This window comes from Gordionus sp. m RMFG-2023, chromosome 2 (assembly GCF_954871325.1).
Source record: "Gordionus sp. m RMFG-2023 chromosome 2, tfGorSpeb1-WG-v2, whole genome shotgun sequence".
Classification (NCBI taxonomy): domain Eukaryota; kingdom Metazoa; phylum Nematomorpha; class Gordioida; order Chordodea; family Parachordodidae; genus Gordionus; species Gordionus sp. m RMFG-2023.
This window is the reverse complement of record NC_088776.1, coordinates 38468564-38487107: the sequence shown is the minus strand read 5'-3', so window position 1 is coordinate 38487107 and position 18544 is coordinate 38468564. Positions and strand designations below refer to the sequence as shown.

Genomic DNA, 18544 nt, shown 5'->3' with positions numbered 1-18544 from the left:
CATTAAAAAAATTATTGAATTCATTATCAAAATATTTCTTTCTTAGTCATTTGTTACATTTTTCTTGAGTGTGTCCATCCTGGCCACAAATATTACATCTCACAATTATATTGTTTAATCTACAACTTATAGCTAAATGGCCATTCCTGCCACATCTCGCGCATTTCAAATCTTTTGTTAAATCACAATCACGCGACATATGGCCTGGCTGACCACAGCTATAGCAACTTATCTGTCTGTAATTATCCGTTCGTATGAAGTTGTTTATATTTCTTTTCTTATCTTCCTCTCTTAATATATTCTTAATATTTTCTAACTCTTTAATCTCTATCTTAACGTAAGTCGTATTTCTTCCTATAATTAAACCTAACGTGAAACTTAAAATTAGCAACAAAAATATAATTATACTTATATTTTCAAGTATTAAACTTAATAAATTTATTTGCGTAATATACATTAAAGTGCACTCAATAACCACTTGATTAAAATAATTTTAACTAATCTTAAACAATTAAATAAATATAAACATACGAATAAAACCAATACCAAGATCCAAAATTTATATAACATCAATAAGAAAACCGAAATTATCAAAAATTTATATATATTTATTTTTTATTATTTTTTTTACCTTGTTCCAATGTATAATTAGACTGACTTTTGATATTCTAAAGCCTGGATCAATCACTGTAAGGCACCACTGTATCAATATGGGATTGATATTTATATTGCTGAGGCTAGTGGGAGAGACTGAATATCTATGGAACTAATAATAAATAAATAAATATATAATTATTAATAATTTCTAATACTAATTCACTACTTTTACTCTTTATTCAACTTCTATCAAATCCAAAATAATAATCAAAATATCGTCTGTAAATTCTTTTATTAAATTAATAATCAAAATATCATCGGTGCATTATAATTATTTTTTTTGGCTATTTATATATTTTTTGCTAGCCATTAAAAATCCTTTTTCATAAAAATTCAAAATTATAAATTTGCATGGCGAATAAAAATTAATAATAATAATGCTAACTTAAATTATTATTTAATATACGAAATATAAATTTGCATGGCGAACAAAATTAATCGTAATAATAATAATTAAAATTATAATCTAATATTTGAAATATAAATTTGAATAGAGAACCAAATTAATAATAATAATGATGTTAACTAAACTTCTAATATTCAAAACCTAAAAGATTAAGTACAAACTATAACAAGTATCTTATATTTAATATACTCTAAATAGGCAAAAGATTCAAGTATCTTTTATCTTGTATCTTTTTGATATTTTGAAAAAGATACTAGTATCTGTATCTAAGATTCATTTTTTCACAAAGAATCTGTATCTAGATTCTTCTTCCAGAGGACCTGCCCAACTTTGTTCAATAGTATATAATTTTATTTCAAATAATATGAATGTATACAAAATATCAATTTAAAATAATATAAATATACACAAAATATCTATTTCATAATAAAAATATATACAAAATAATTTTATTTAATTAAAGTTGCGTATGAGGTCATACATTTGATCAGAAAGATCTTTCTTCTCTTGAATACTGCATCTGTCTAATTTCTCTCTCATTACATGACATATCGCATATTCATTATATCTATTTTTAGTCATCTCTAATTCCAATTTCGTTTTTTCATGTTCTAATTTTAGTAAAGTTTTTATTTCATCTATTTTAAAATTTTCTATAAAGTAAATAATAAATATAAATTACCTATATCATTATTCCTTCTCTTAGGATATTTACAAGATGAAATAATAGAGTCAGAAAAAATAGATTCTTAAATATAAATAATGTATATTTTTAAAATTTATAATTACCACACTCATTACTAAACTGTAATGGAGGTCCTTTAGGAATAATAGTATCTATTATAAGATCACTATCAATACAATCAACTAAATAAAAAATATATTACCAATTCAAATGTTATATACATTCATTTGTCTCCCCAATAATTTCATTAAAGATATTATTTACATCTTTTGGAATAGATCCTTCCCCCATATCTAAAGAGGATAACTGTAACCTTGGTGTTACAGTTTCTACCAGGAATAGCATATCCTGGTAGTATGGCCATGAAATATGATGGTCTGCCTGTGACCCACTCTTAAGTTTGGTCATTTTTAGTCTTTCTCTCATGAAGCAATCTCTCAAATTTTTCCATAGAGTTCTAAGAGAGAGCCCTAAAATGTTATATAAATATAAGATATATACTCAATTTTTATCAGGCATACGATACTATTTTATTTTTATATATTATATTTTTGTATAAATTATTTTGCTTATTATACAAGCAATCGTATTCCTTAACACTATAAATAAAAGCAACTTTATCTATTTTCTATAAAAAGATTATAATTTAAATCATAATTTTAACTTGATTCTTTGGTTTTATATCATCAAAAAAGGTTGTCATTGATTTCGAATACATTTTTAAAATTGGTGGTAAATCTTAAATATTTTGTGCTATATTCACCAAAATCTGTATTTAACGAAGCACTATTTCAAAATCTCGCGATAAATACAAAATGATTTGTGTTTTGAAAAAATCGCGGCGACTAGCTTTTGCGACTCAATCGCGCGATCGGTAACTATGAATGCGATATGATATTTACTATATTTTGTATTTGTCGCGGCTAAATCGCAATCGCAATCGCGCCACTATGAATTCAGGGTTACTAATCAAGTTCAAGAGGGTACAGGATGTTTTTCATATTTTCAATAGCAAATTCAGAGCCAATTATTTGAAAGCATGAAGGCTATCAAAAACAAATATAAATAATTTGTTTTTTGTTAGAATACGAATAAAACAAATCATTCGAATATTTGAAGAATTATTTGAATAATTCATTTATTCGACTTAGTTGTATTCGAATCGAGTAAATGATAGAATATTTGAAATATTCGAATTATAAATATGTTTTAAAATAAAATGTAATCATTTTTTTTTATCATTTATATTGATAAACTATCTATCTAATGGGTGATATGATAAACAAGGTATACATAAACTGCTTGTGAAAGGCTTTTCTTAGTTGAAATAAAACTGTCATAAATCTGATGTCTTATAAAGAAGAAACAATAAGAAAAATTTTTTTCCTTAAAAATTGGTTTGGCATCATATAAATTAAATATATATGCATTTTAATTTCACTAATAACTTGACCCTTATATAATCATTTTTTTGTTTAAAATTAGATTTTCAATAAAAATATTAAAAATTCTGCATATTTTCATATGAATTATTTCATAATATTTTTAAATACCAATTATTCGGATCGAATACAAATAGATTCGATTAGTTTAAAAAAAATTGAATACGATTAATGTACTATTTGTTTTCGAATAGGCCTACCATGATAGATATAGTTGCAATTCTTATATAAAAGAAATACAATTGCTTTTCAATTATTGTCGATGTGACTTATGAAATGTCGAAATGGGATGATATTGCTTTGATAATATGATATATATTAAATGAAAAAAACCTTATCACAGTTGCAAGATATGTCCTCATTAAATTCCATCTTATTAGCCCTGTATAGCTTGGACATATTTAAAATGTAGTAAATTTCTCTACTAATTATACTTATCTAAGAACAAAAAATTTAGGTCTTTATAGCATATCATAATGCAGATAGAGAAATTTTATGTGGTAAAATATTGATTCTATAATTCCCCGTATTGTGTTCCGGTAATTTATTAGCTGGCAAAAGCATAGGAAAAATCTTAAATTGAAATTAATACTTTTCACTGAAAAATTTTCACGGATTAGATAATTTAAGTGGGAAAAAGAAAAATTATAATTTTATGATTTTTTTTATATATAAATGATTTTTAATTATATTATTTGTTCGCAATCAGTATTATTATCACTTATATAGATTATAAATAATAAATTAATTTAAATTTTTTTTTTAAATATATTAAAAATCATAACTTATAGGAATAAATACATATTGAAATTAAATATAGACAAGCTACTAGTTAAGATCAATCGTCATGTTTAAATAATAAAAAGAAATGTTGTAAATATATATTGTGATGAAAATTTTTTTTTGGTCTTTGAGAATGCTCATGTAAGAATTTTGATTAAATTTCATCTAAAATTCTAAATCATTTTTAGTAAAAAGTCTTTTTAATATTTGAAAATAGGAATTTCTTAAATTTAATCTATTTTGTATCCATTAATTTCGATAAACTTCCATAAAATAATTTATACATGATATAATTATAATTTATCAAAATATTCCATTGTTCCACGAATTTGATGATGGTACTTTTTTGAAATTAAAAAAGTTAAAATTATAATTATTAATACAAATTAATTATATGAATTACCTAATTAATCAGTTATCCTCGATAACCCAACTCCAAATAGCTTTGCATGCCATTGTAAAAGTTAGTAAAATCATAAGGAATAAATCCGTGTAATAGATGAATAATATTCCAACAATTTCATCTCTTGAACTAGGGCAGGGATCGATTGCTCGATATTTATTTTTCAAGAGTACAAAAAAAATTTCGATGGGATTTATGGTGGTATATTTAATCCTAGCATCGATAAAATGGCTTCTATGGATAGATGCATTATCCATTACAATGACTGCATCTGGTGGTAAGACAATGTAATAAACTCTGTCATAAAATCACGAAATAATAACCCATTATAAGTAGTGTTGTTAAACGGCTCGTTTTGAGTCCATTTTTTAAAACGGCTAACTCAATATTTTAGCCAGAAAAATATTGCATAAGCCTTGAGATTTCGATAATATATGTCTAGACCTTTGTTCATTCTATGAACAAAATCTTCAGGCTTGCGTAATATTTTTCTGGATGAAATATTAAGATAGCCGTTTTAAAAAATAGGCTCAAAACGAGCCGTTTGACAACACTAATTATAAGCTCCTTCGATTATTGTATAATAAATTACCACTCCAATTCCAATTGGACAAAGTATGCTTACATTTTTACCCTTAGAGGATGGGATTTTTATTATTGGAAGGACATTGTATGGACCTCAGGCGTAGATTGGTACAACATGCAGTTTATTCTAGTTTCATCTAAGAAATATAATTTTTCTCTTGGGATATTTAAGATATTTATACAATAGATTTGACGAATATTAATTGCCTCGGGAGTATTTCTTCTATCAGGCTGCTTGCCAGCTCTTTTTTTAGACCAACCAATATTTTTGATATATTTACTAATGATTGTTTTCGTTTTTGGACTATCAGGGGGCAAATTTTATATAATCTCATGGATATTAATAGTGTTATTTTCCATTAATAAACTTATGATGTATCTTACAATTTTAGAAGAATCTTTTTTCTTACTTCCTCTTTTTTGAATATTGTATTCTTTTAGAGGATCTCCATTTATTTCTGGGAATGTGTCACGTCTAAATTTATAAACCGATGCCGTAGACGTTTCGACGCATTTTGCGGTGTCTTTGATTTTCATTTGTTGTTTTTCAGGCATTGATAACATTTTAGTAACTATATCTATTTTTATTTATTCCAATATTTGTGTATTCTTTTTGGTCTTTGAATTCTTAACGAAGATTGGAGTTTTCATTTTTATTAAAAAAATTAGTATCACTATTGGATAATAAAGATTCTATAATAAACATTTTATTTTATTATTTAAGAAAAATTTTAAAAAATAATTAAATATTTTAAAAACACATTTTTTTTATTTTAAATTAAATTTCCAACACATTTCTTTTTATATTTAAACATGCCGCTTAATCTTAATTAATTGCTTGTCCATATTTAATTCCAATATATATTAAATTAAAATAAAATCTTTTGTTTACCCCCTTTTGTTGTAAGTTTATTTTTAATACTCGTTTCACTGTAAATATAAAACTATCAAAGCTACAGGACATCGAGTTTTTTATTTCTAAAGGTGATATAAAAGATTTTTATAATGATTGTAATAAAAAGAAATTATTAGATATTTAGTTTATTTAATTTTTTAAATTATTTTTCTGCTAGATTCTTCATTCTATCTTGAATAATTCAATTTTACTGATTACCTTTTTATTTATGCTGTTTACTAAGCGGATATTAGTGTTTTTAAAAATTTGGCAAACTTCACACTTTTAGGACTACCTTTTAATATCAAATTTTTTAAAATATACCTCGATTTAAAATTTAAGGATTATTTACTTATATATTTATTAAATATAGCACAAATTTTATCTACAAAGATCATTGATCGGGAAAAAGAAACCTTAATGTTTTTAGACGTAACTGATTTTTTGAATCATAATTTAGAATATAGTTAAGACTTACTAAGGTTTGCCCTAATTTTTATTTCGCTTAAAACTCGTTTTTATTTATTGACTAGAAAAACTGATTGATGAATTAGTAAGTACTAATCACGCATTATATATTGTCCATTGCTACTATAATGTTATTGATTTTTTTTTATTTTAAAAAAGTATGAAATACGTACTAATTTTTTTTCTTTTTCTCTTTAGCTTTCACCTTTTCTGTTGGTAAGCTCCTTCATTATCTCTCTCCACTTTAGTTATTCATACTGTCTCTTTTATCTAATTTATACTTCTTCATATTGGCTCTAACTTTATGGCCCCATTGAAGTTTTGGCCTTCCTCTTTTACGTTAATCCATCACTTCCAAACTCTTAACCTTATTTCCTATGTAGTTCATAGGCCTTCTCATTGTATGCCCATACCACCTAAGTCTGTTTACCATTATCTTAGTCTTAATGGGCACTACCTAAACTTTCTAGTATTCTTTTCGCACCTTATTCTTTCTTGTTACCCCAGCAATCATTCTCAGAATTCTCATCTCCATAGTTTGTAGACTTCTCTCGTCTGATTCTTTGGTTGGCCATGTTTCCGAACTATATAGAATAGTTGGTTGCACTATGGAACTGTAAATTATACCTTCAATTTGTGTGGGATTCTTTTGTCAAAGCACTCCAGATAAAGATCTCCACTTTAACCACCCTTGATTAATTTTACTCTATCTCTTTCTCTATTGTGCTGTTTGTTTGTATAGTGGAGTCCAAATATTTGCAGCTTTCAATTGCCGATATCTGCCATTCATTTATATCAATGCTCTCTGTTTCATCTCCTCTTATCACCATATACTCCGTCTTTTCTCTATTTACTTTTACTCCGTGCTTTTCTAGGATATTTATCCAGCTCACTAATATTTCTTTCATTTCATCCTTGGATTCGGCAAGTATCATAATATCATCTGCAAATATCATATTCCACGGGACTGTTTGTGGTATAGATTGTGCTAATACATCTATTACTGTTGAAGAGAAGTGGGCTGAGAGCCGACCCTTGATAAACTCGGCTATTGTAAAGCTTGTTGAAGTACCAGTTGTGCTACGGACCATTGTTGTATGGCCCATATACATATCCTGTATTATTCTTATATATTTTTCGGGAACCTCTTTGTGGCGTAGAACCCACCTGATAAGTTTTCTTGGGATTCTATCGAAGGCCTTTTATAGATTGAGAAAGATCATGTATAGCGTTTTGTTCTTTTCCCTGTATTTTTCACTCATTTGCCTAATTGCGTGGTTAGCATCAGTTGTTGATCTTCCAGACATAAAGCCAAACTGAGTCTCTCCTATTTCGATTATGTCTCTTATCTTTTTTTCTTATATTTTTTCGTAGAGTTTAAGACAGTGTGACCATAGTTTTTTAGCCCCTGTAATTTTGACAATTGTGTGGATCCCCTTTATTCTTAAAGATAGGAACTAGATAGCTCTGCCTCCATTTTTGAGGAATCTCTTCATTTCCCAGTATTTTATTATATAGTGATAGGAGATGTATTCCATCATCTCCTAGTGCTTTAAGACTTTCTATTGGAATATTATCTGGACCCCTAGCTTTGTTGTTTTTCATATGCTTGAGGCATGTGATTATTTCTTGTTCTGTTATTAATTTTTATCTTTTCTTTATTCTGTCTACAAACGAATTAAATTAATATACAATTAGACACTAAATGTTATATAAAATTTTCATAATAAATGCTTTCGGTTGCTTTTTAATAGTAAGATCGGTCAAATTTTGTTGCAAATAATTTTTTCCTTTATACTGACTAAAGTCAAACACTAATAAATAACAGTATATTGGCATATTTTAGAATTAGTGCTTCCGATTGTCCAGCTAACTTTAATGGAGATGATATAAAACAACCAAGGAAAAATTAATAATATAAAATATTTTTTTATAGGAGGGGCCAGGCCGAAGGCCAAAAAATCTCCACCTCCCCCCTTCATCCATGGATAAATCTTGCCAAGATCACTTCAGAAAGACATCAAAATACAATTAATTTATAAAACAGTTTTTATAGAAATAGATAGCCATAGAGTTAAGATATAAGCGCCAATTAATATTTGGAAAAGTTAGTTATAATTAAAAATGTGCTGGCAGAAAAATTTGCATAAAAAAATTAAAAGATCTGGACAGGGCTTGATTTTTATAAAATTTTAACGGGCAGAAAGGGAAAATAGTAAAAAGTATCGGGCTAGACAAACATTTAAATAAAGAGCGGTAACATGTGCGAAAAACCTTAAGGGGTCGGGTATTGCAGATCTCTGATTCAAAAAGCTGTTAAAACTTTCTAAAATACCTGTTATTGTTATGAGCTCCTAACGCTGTTTGGTGACTCTATTGCAAATATATCTGCTCCCGTTTCTGCAATAACTGAGTGAAATTAAGAATGTGGGAGGTAATAGAAGTCTGCAAATTTTATCTCCTTGGGCTTTAAGATGTGTCCTACCCGAAACCAGATAAATAAATATTAAAAATACAAATATTATTAATACAAATATCTTTTGTTTCACAGAATTGTCAATCAGAATAGCTAATATTGACGTCTTTTTAATATGTTCACTATTATATTTTTCTCTATATAAACAATTATATCATCTTTTTTCGACATCAATCATGCAAAATATTTTTATATAATCACAATAATTTTTAAATTCAATTGTATTTTAACTTTACTTTTTATATTTAAACTGAATAAAATTTATATGTATATAAATAAAATAAAATGCAGCTTTATACGAATATTGATTAGATTAATTGTTTCTTAGCCATTGTAACATTCAAACTTATGTTTTTTTTGTCTGGCTTGGACAAAAATTTTTTTATAATTCGAGCTCGGTTCAGGCTAGGGCTGCGAAAAAATTACTTGGCATTACCTTCTGAGTCTAACTTAAAGAGTAAAGAGTAAAATATAAATTTTTCCCTTCAGCCTTCGGATATCTATCGGTACATTTTCTAAATCGAATAAAATAATAAATTATACGAATTTATATATATTTACTTTATATGATAAATAAGACATTTGTATTAACAATAACGATAGAAATGGGATCCATGATTAATTAGTTCATATCGCCGCCTAAAATATTATTATGGTCATGAAAATTATTTAGGTCAATAATTCTGAAGCCATAGTAACACTGAAAAATTGATTATAGCATATAGTGTATAGTATAATAAATATAACATATATTAAATATACTAATACATTATTTTATTCTACTCTGTTTTTATCAATTTTTTTGAATCAGATGGTCATAGTACTAATACTTTAAAATAAAATTAAATATCACGCCTAAATTGATTTTAATACTATATTGCTGCCTGACTCATAGTTTCTCTAAATTTAGTACGAAAGTTGAACAAATAATATCGGAGCGGAGCAAACTAAGAAACAATCAGTTCTATGTATTTTGAAATTTTTAGTTATTTATTTTTTTAAATCAGAAAAAAAGCTAGCGGTACAAAATTTATATTTGAAACCAAACCGGTTTATTGGTCCTAATTGGAAATATTAATATAATAAATTTATTCTTCTATTATACTGTATAAATTAAATATTGATATAAAAATATATCTTATAATTTATAAAGACTATTTATTTGTAGAGTTATTGCTTATTAGTTAATATTATTAAATTAACTATAATATTATATATAAATATAGTATAATATAATTTATAATTATTTTTTTTAATTTTATTTTGCATTCAAATCCAATCTTTATTTTATATAATAATATTATCGTTAAATATCAAATATGAGGGCAAATTTAGTTTAATTAAGTCACTGCTGGATAATCAGAGTAAAACGATTTGATTCGGTGTTTAAAATTCATCACAATATATATCAGGAACGAGACCTCTATTAGGAGGTGTCGCGAAAATCATTTTGACAGAATTATGTCCGAATAATCTGTATTCATAGGCAACCAATTGTTTGATAAACCCGACGTTTGGACGTATTATTGGACGTATGCGTTTGAGATAATAATAAGCCTGAGCCAACGACATTTTACGGTGTTTCATGAGGTAGGCCAAGACCAAAGTAGCACTCCTGCTGGCTCCCACCATGCAATGAACCAAAGTTTTACCGCCTCCCGTCCCTGTATTGATAATTGAACTCGAATTGGAATTCATATAATTATTGTTCCTAGAAGCGTCTCTAATTTTATCAGCGATCGTATCGAAATAAGGGTACAATTGAGCCGTAGGAGAATCGTCTAACCTAATCGCCATGGATTCAACTCCCGGTATTTTCAGGTTAGGAAAATCGATGGTTACATTTATGACTAACGTTATGCCCTTAGCTCTTATCTTGTATTCATTGACCGCACTGGCTCCACTCAAATATAAATGGGGATTTACCTCGGATATGGTGGTTAGGCACAATATATTCATGGCAGGGGATGCTGATAATCGACTAGAAAATGTAGAGTTACGATCTGCTAACGAAGAAGAAAGAGAATTGTTCTCTGTATCTTTATTATTATTGTTTCTGGAAATATTCATATAATGTTTTTTATTATCGTGGTCGCTATCGCCGTTTAATCGTGTAAATATCGAGGTATTATTGGAAGATTTGGCGTTATTATATTTGTATGAGTCTGATTGGTAGTTATGAGCAGTATTTTCTAGGGTCATTTCTATCAAGAGGGTTTGTCTAAAAATTGAAAACGTTAGTGTATAGATGTGTTGTGTATGATCAGATGTTTTTTAACCATCAGTAAGTTAATTTCTCTATTTTATGTATGTTATTTTTTATTTTGTAAATTAGGTATCTTAATTTAATATCGAATATTTTATATTTATAATTTATATTCAATTAATACACTTTACGCTTAAGCCTCATTCAATATTAACCCCCCTCATAAAAAATAAATTATTATAAATTCAACATTAAAATAAACAAGTGGATAATCCCTTGAATTAAAATAAATGTCATAATGTTTTAATTAAGATCATTAATAAATTTATATTAATAAAATGAAGATATCTAGTAATTGATATCAAAGCTATATACAATATAATTACAACAATTCATGTATATCGGGGAAAACTCTTCTGTTAAACATCATTCATTATTAAGTTTAAAATTCTTCAAAATACGTAAAGTAAAAATATAGAATTTTAAATAAAAACATTTAAAAAAACAATAATGATATAAGAATTAAAATTAAAAATAATAAAATACTTCACTGCCTCTAATGGGGAAGGGAGATATGATGTAATAACGTCACTAGAATCTTAGGCGATAGGGGGTTCAGATTCAATGGAGTAATGGCATGACTGTTTTCAATGGATATTGATATAAAAATATTGGATGCTGATCATTTAAAAAAAAATCGGGTCCGTTAATAAAATTTTTTTTTTAATGGGCCGGGATTTGGTAAGTACAGCAACTGCCTTTTTTCCATTAAGACGATATAAACATCAAAAGCTGAGTCTATAGAATCTATCTCCAGGGACCTAGTTATTCAGAAATAAAATAGGAAAAAAAATAAATAAAGTTAAAATATATTTTTTTTTAATTTTCAATTTACTTATAATGAATTTGTAAAAAAAACATTTAAAAAAATAAAATTAAACACTCAGGGGGTTATAAGGAGATAATTCAGCCCCTCTAGCTAGGGGTTTGGTCATAGAGAAATGGAATAAGGAAATAAATGAAAGCGCATTTGATAACTTTTTTTTAAATGTTATTAAAAGTGTTTAAAGAGGAATATCATACATTCTTAAATCAATAATGTAATTATATATTTGCAATATTTTGTTTATGAGAAATATTAATTTTTATAACATGTATTTAGGGCAAACAATAAAATTGATAATATTAATTAAAAATATATCTAAAAGCTTAATAAGGTCATGGCTTATAACATAATAATGATATTTAAAAAATTGTATTATTTATGCCTGATCTTGTTTTCATAAAATCAGATATATATTAATAAATTTTTAAGCTTATAAAAAATCATGAATGGGATTCATTTATCTCAAGTCATCGGTAGTGTTGTTAAACGGCTAGATTTCGCCGTTTTTTTTAAAAAAGACTAAATCAAGATTTCAGTCAAAATAATATTACCTAAGCCACGATTTAGCTGATAGAAGTTCAAACCTTTCTCCCGAGCAAAATTTCCAGTTTTTAAGAATTCGCCAATTCGAGGCGTAAAGAGGACCGAAATTTTAAAATGTTAAATACTAAGAAATAAAAATCAACATTACATAAATTATAAATTAAAAGTAGAAACTCCAAACAGAAATGGAGGCATGATAAAGCTGGATATACTGTTATATTGTTTAGCATAATTGGGTAATCGGCCAGCAGGAGTTAATTTTTATCCGCTTTCTCTAGGTTTGGCTATTTTTTTCAACAGCGGTTTATTTCGAAGCTTCCCAGCTATATAGAGTTGTTAAACGCCACTTTCAAAAATAGCATAATACTGCTAATTTTTAAAAAGAATAGCGCGTTACCCTAAACTATTTTTTTTTAAAAAAATAAGTAACGCGCTACGGTACTATTTTAAAAAAATGTTGAGCGTGCTAACAACACTGCTATAGGCTGTTTAAATTTATAACCACGATTGAAGGAAAACAACACTTCTATAAGCTATTTAATATAGCAATCATTGAAGGGATTGGATAAGTCGCTCTCTATAGTTTTTTTTAGTATGCAAATTTGTAAATAAAAATACTATAATTGCAAATGATTTATATGCCTAGAAATAAAAACAATTTTTAAATTATGCGCAATTAAACATGAGACTTTTAATGATTTTTTATTTTTCCAAGGTTAAGGAATTAAAATTTTTTTTAAAAACATAATCACTTCTTGTTTTTTTTAAATGGCAATTTAAAAAAAAAAAATCTATCAATAAGAAAACTGGAAGCTCAAATTAATTTTAATTATTTTTTTTTCAAGCAGCTGGACAATTACTATGATAATTTATATTAGATCGACTTTAAAGATTCTAAAAAAAATACAGGATTTTTCAGAAATCAGTTGGCAGTGGATTACGATGGAATTTTATCAGAAATATTATATTTTTTTAATTTTAATATGAAAGATGGTAAGCATAGTTTTAAAAAAATGATGAAAAAATATTATCTCATTGATTAAAATCCTATTTCTGATATCATCGAAGCATTATTTGAATGAATTATAAAATTATAAAAGATAAAGATAATTATAATGTAAATAATACTTAAAAAACGAAGATAACCTTATTTTATAGCAGAGTCCGAAAAATAAATTAAAAAAGGGGGTTCTTGTTTCCAAATAAGTCACCGGATCCGAGGATTCAGGTTCAAGTTCTAGATTCTGGGCAAAACAAATATAACCAAGCCTTGAGATTGATGATAATATCAGCATAGCAGAATCTTGTAGGCGATAGATTATAAGTTTTCTCGACATGCGCAGTAGATTTTGCACTTTAAATTGAAATTTCTTTAAAAGTTCATTACATAATTGTCTGAAATTTATAGGGTGGGCATTATACACCTACAGGAATGCATTTCCGACAAGATCAATAACGCGCTCAACTAATAATTTAAAAGGCTAAACTTAAGACAATTTTTAGTAAACTTTTAGAAATTTCAATTGAAAATACAAAACTATTACTCATGTCGGGAAAACCTATTAAACTATCGCCTTAACCAGAATCTCTATGGGCGTTTTATAAGCAAATAATATTATATAAAAATGGATCAAATTTTTTTTATTATTTCAAAATGAATAGGCTAATTTTTTTTAAAAAATTCATTATCAATTGATAGAAAAACAAAAGTAATACTATCCTGCCTAATTTTTTTTTTTTTAAAAAATACATATTTTTTTCTTATTCAAATTGAAATTAGGGTCAAAATTAACTAAAAATCATTTTGTAAATTAATAAACCTTAATTGCCAAAATATTTTCATATAAATTATAATTTATTTTATAATTTTAGATACTTAAGTTCTAAATTATTTATCAAAATATTGATAATTTAATAATGAGATAATTGAAAAAAAAATTCTTGGATTTTATTTAAAAATTAAGATTCTTGTTATTTACCTTTAGTGATACTTGCTTCAGAAAAAACTTTGAGATTTCTTTAATATTTAAATTCGTAAATTTAAAAAAAAAATAATATATATTTAAATACTTCTTTTTTTTTAAAAAAAATAATGAACTAAGCTAAATTCGTTATTATTTTTATAAATTTGATATTGAACAAATAAAAATATTGAAAATTAATCAATAATAAAAAAAAAATTATACCAATAAAAAGATATTTTATTTTATAAATGTTCTTTTATTATAATATTAAAATTTTAAATAATTGGATAAAATCCAATTTAAAAAAAATTAATTATATTTGTATAAAATATAAATATTAAGAATATAACTACCTTACAAAAAATATTGATCGGATTAATTATAACAGAAAAAGACAAAATTTTAAACTACCGGCTAACCAGGTCTATTTTAGTGTTGAGTTTCTAATTAGGACGATTTTAAGGTAGTTGAACAGGGTTGACATGTCAAAAAAATTTATTAATGTGCGGGTTGTTCATTTCAGCGCGGCCTTCCGCAGAATCTTGTGAATAACATATACTTTATTTAAAGGTTACTCCTACGACCTGCCCATTGGGAGCTCACGTAAATTAAGTAGAGGCATCTCCTCGCTTAACCATGCGCGTTTTTTATTTATACACTGGATATTTTATTGGTATATCTTTATTGATATTCTTAATGTTAGACTAATTTGAGAATTAAAACCATATTTATATAATCATTTTTTTTATCTCTAGAAGATAAAATTTATCCAGACATTTTAAAAAATCGCTTTAGTAAATTCTGTACAGGACATTAGATCATTCAATGGTTATTTAATTTTTTTCATTGTGCTGACTAATTCTATAATACACCGTGAATTCCTCCTCAAACAAGAAATATTTACGAATTTAAGTCGAAATTTATCACAAATAGATTGTTTTCATCTGACTCTGAATAAGAAATACTGGAGAATGAGAAAGCCACTTTGTTTATTTAAATAATTAACTATTCTTAAATGTTTAAAAGATAAATAAAATATTTATATTTATTTTTAATAAAGCAAAGATATAATTAAGTTATATAATATAACTTTTTTGAAGCCCAACTATTTTTCAATGAGTAAAAAAAAATTATTTTATAAATTCTTTATATATATATACCTCTTAAGTTTAAATTTAATTTTACAATATCATCGGTTTAGAATGGGAATGCTCCACTTGCGCAAATGTTTAAAATGAGAAAATCATCATTATAGTATAAATTTTTTTTATCAATATTGGCATAAATTAATATTTTTTAATCTAGTTTTTATTTTTATATATATTGGGAATAAATAAGTTGTTATCCACTTAAAATGTGATAAAATTAAAGTTAAAATATAGGAAAAAGTTATTGATCAATTTTGACAATAACTTTGGCAAAAATTAATTTTTTTAAATCTAGTTTTTATTTTTATATATATTGGGAATAAAGTTATTATCCACTTCTAACTCAAAAATTTTGAAAATCTCGAGTGGAGCACTCCAATTCTAGACCAACGATATATTTATTAAAAAAAATGATTCCATTTGGCATCTATGGGCGCTTAAATACAAAAATAATATTATTAGCATTTGTGTTTACAACTTAATTAAGTAATTTTAATTACCCCCTTTCTTTTTATCGAAATTAACTAACCTAACAAAATTCTAAAGATAAACAAGTATTCACTTTCATTTTTGTGGAACAAAAGCTGTTACAAATTTGTTACCACATTGATATTTGTGAGTAACTAAGGGAGTTGTGCCAATTCTAAGACACCAGATTAGTTGATAAAAAAGGGTTTTCGGTTATCATTGGCTAAAAAATATTAGCATATACAATAGATAAAATATCTATAAAAGGACGGAATTGTTTGTGGATAAGGGCTTTCCCTATTTTCACGTCAAATTTAATTTTTTGAATAATAATTTTCTAATAATTTAAATACTGATTACATCAAACAATGTTAATTATTATATAGTAACGGCCTATATTTTTTGGGCACCTCTAAAATAAAAGACAGATCCAAATTGACTTGTGCCGAATACTGAATACACTTTTATTTTAGATCATCTAATTCCTTAGTGCACCATGGTTGATACTCCACCTAATCTTAACCCTGAGCTAGCCGGCGCACCAAATTTTATGTACCCTAGTCCCCTCCAAGTCCCATACTCTAAATGATCTTATGACTTTGAATGCAACAATTGGGAATAAAAATGCTAGCATTATAATAAATATTGTCAGATTCAACGTGCAATCCACTAGTAATGGAGGGTGTATCATAAAAACTAAAAGAAATAGAACGTCTATAATTTGGCCAAAATCTAAACATAAAAATGGCTAAAAGTTAAAACGTAGTAAAATACAAGAAAAAGTATAATAAAATATTATTGAATTTATTATATAATTATAGTACTGATTAAATCATTATACGGTATATGGTTATAAAACAAAATTATATATTATAATTCAAATTTAACTTAATTTTCATTATATAAAGATTGTAAAAGGTTTAAGAAAATTTAAGAATGTTTTTATTAGTAAATACATATATATATTACACATATGGAAAAGATACGTCCTTATTTTCGTTAAACAAAAAAGACTTTTGCATGAAATTTAAATTTATGTCATTTTATATTATAAAATATATATTCATATTCTGTTGTAAATTAGCCGCTATTTTTGTTATATAAAAAAAATATACAAGTCAAGTTTTTTTTAAATTCCATCTTGCGGAAATTTTTTTGTTACTTTATTTTCTCATTATATAATATTATTATAAAAATTATTTAATATATATATTCAATTTTCTACATGATTTTTTAAAAAATAATTCATCATTTTTTATAACTTGCAATTTATATGCGATTTAAATAAAAAAATAAAAAGAAATTATAAATAAAATGAAATAATTAACGTTAAAACCATTATAATCAATCTTTGCAAATGGCTGCCAAATGAGCAACGTTTTTATAACATTATAAAATTGGGCGTTGAGCAGTTTATTTAATAATGTTTATGAGTTTCATTGAGCCACCAAAAATATTTCTTAAAACTATTCGATAAATAATGCATGAAAATCAAATAGGCTACTAAAAATAAATTAATCTCGCAAAAAATTTATTACCTTTTGATTTTGAATGTGATTCAAATATAGTAAATTTGCTTAAAATAATATATATATTTTAATTAAATTAGTTTTATTTTCTAAAAAGATCTTTGTACACGTTTGGTAAATGTATGCCAATGTTATTAATAAATATTTTATGTTATATCTTATATCTTATTACCTGTAAAAATGTAAAAGATATTTTATAGAATAGCTCTATGATAACGTATATATATACTTTTCTGAATGATCACAATATCACAACAAAAATTATTCGTGATATTTTTAAAAATTTACCTTGTGCCAAAAAATATTTTATACAAAAATTAAGTCTCTGAGCTATATTATATTTATTATATTAAGGTATGTTAACAATTTTAGGTTCGTGTTTTTTTTGAAAATTTACAAATTTTTATATAAGAATTACTACTAGTAACTAAACTACTAAATGTATATAATATAATTAATCACTTGTTTTTTTAAATAAATAAAATAATTTTTACTATTTGTTTATTTTATCATTATACAAGTGTTAAAAAAATTGCCACACGAAATTAATTCATGAAAAAGTATTTAAGTTCTGGAAATTTAAATAATTTAAAAAAATTCCTAGCTTCATAGGGTCTCTAGACCCTATTATTTCACTGAAGTAAATGTATCATTAGAGTTGTTCCTTAATCAAAAACGCACAATTATACATTAACTGGTTGCTTAAAACTTTTGAACATTTTCGTAAAATATAATGCATATATATATTTTTAGGTCAGTTTACTTTAATGAGCTTTTAATTTTATGAAACAAACTCGTTATTATTTCATTGAAAAGAAATCCAAAAACTTCTTGTATTGTTGGGGGAGGGGACCTCGAAGACACTGTGCTCCCGTCAATTTAAAAAAAATTTAGCGTGCCCCCGCCAGAAATTTAAAAGGGTATAATAGTATTTTCACATATTAATAATATTTTTTAAAATAAATATAAAATATTTTATAAACAAAATGGTAGTATTGTA

General features: G+C 25.7%; 1 protein-coding gene across 3 annotated transcripts; it reads right to left on the bottom strand.

The window, feature by feature from the left end:
• Positions 1 to 9990: 9990 nt before the first annotated feature.
• On the bottom strand, positions 9991 to 17699 carry LOC135923129 (dual specificity protein phosphatase 14-like). Of its 3 annotated transcripts, XM_065457717.1 has the most exons (3): positions 14415 to 14546; positions 11553 to 11827; positions 9991 to 11021 (listed from the first exon to the last, which is right to left on the bottom strand). In XM_065457717.1, the coding sequence occupies exon 3, from the start codon at positions 11000 to 11002 to the stop codon at positions 10187 to 10189; it is 816 nt and encodes a 271-aa protein (XP_065313789.1). In that variant the 5' UTR covers positions 11003 to 11021; positions 11553 to 11827; positions 14415 to 14546; the 3' UTR covers positions 9991 to 10186. The 3 variants fall into 3 exon arrangements, with proteins under 3 accessions (XP_065313789.1, XP_065313790.1, XP_065313788.1); XM_065457718.1 differs by lacking the exons at positions 11553 to 11827; positions 14415 to 14546 and adding an exon at positions 17554 to 17699; XM_065457716.1 differs by lacking the exon at positions 11553 to 11827 and having other exon boundaries at positions 9993 to 11021; positions 14415 to 14575.
• Between the last annotated feature and the right edge of the window lie 845 nt (positions 17700 to 18544).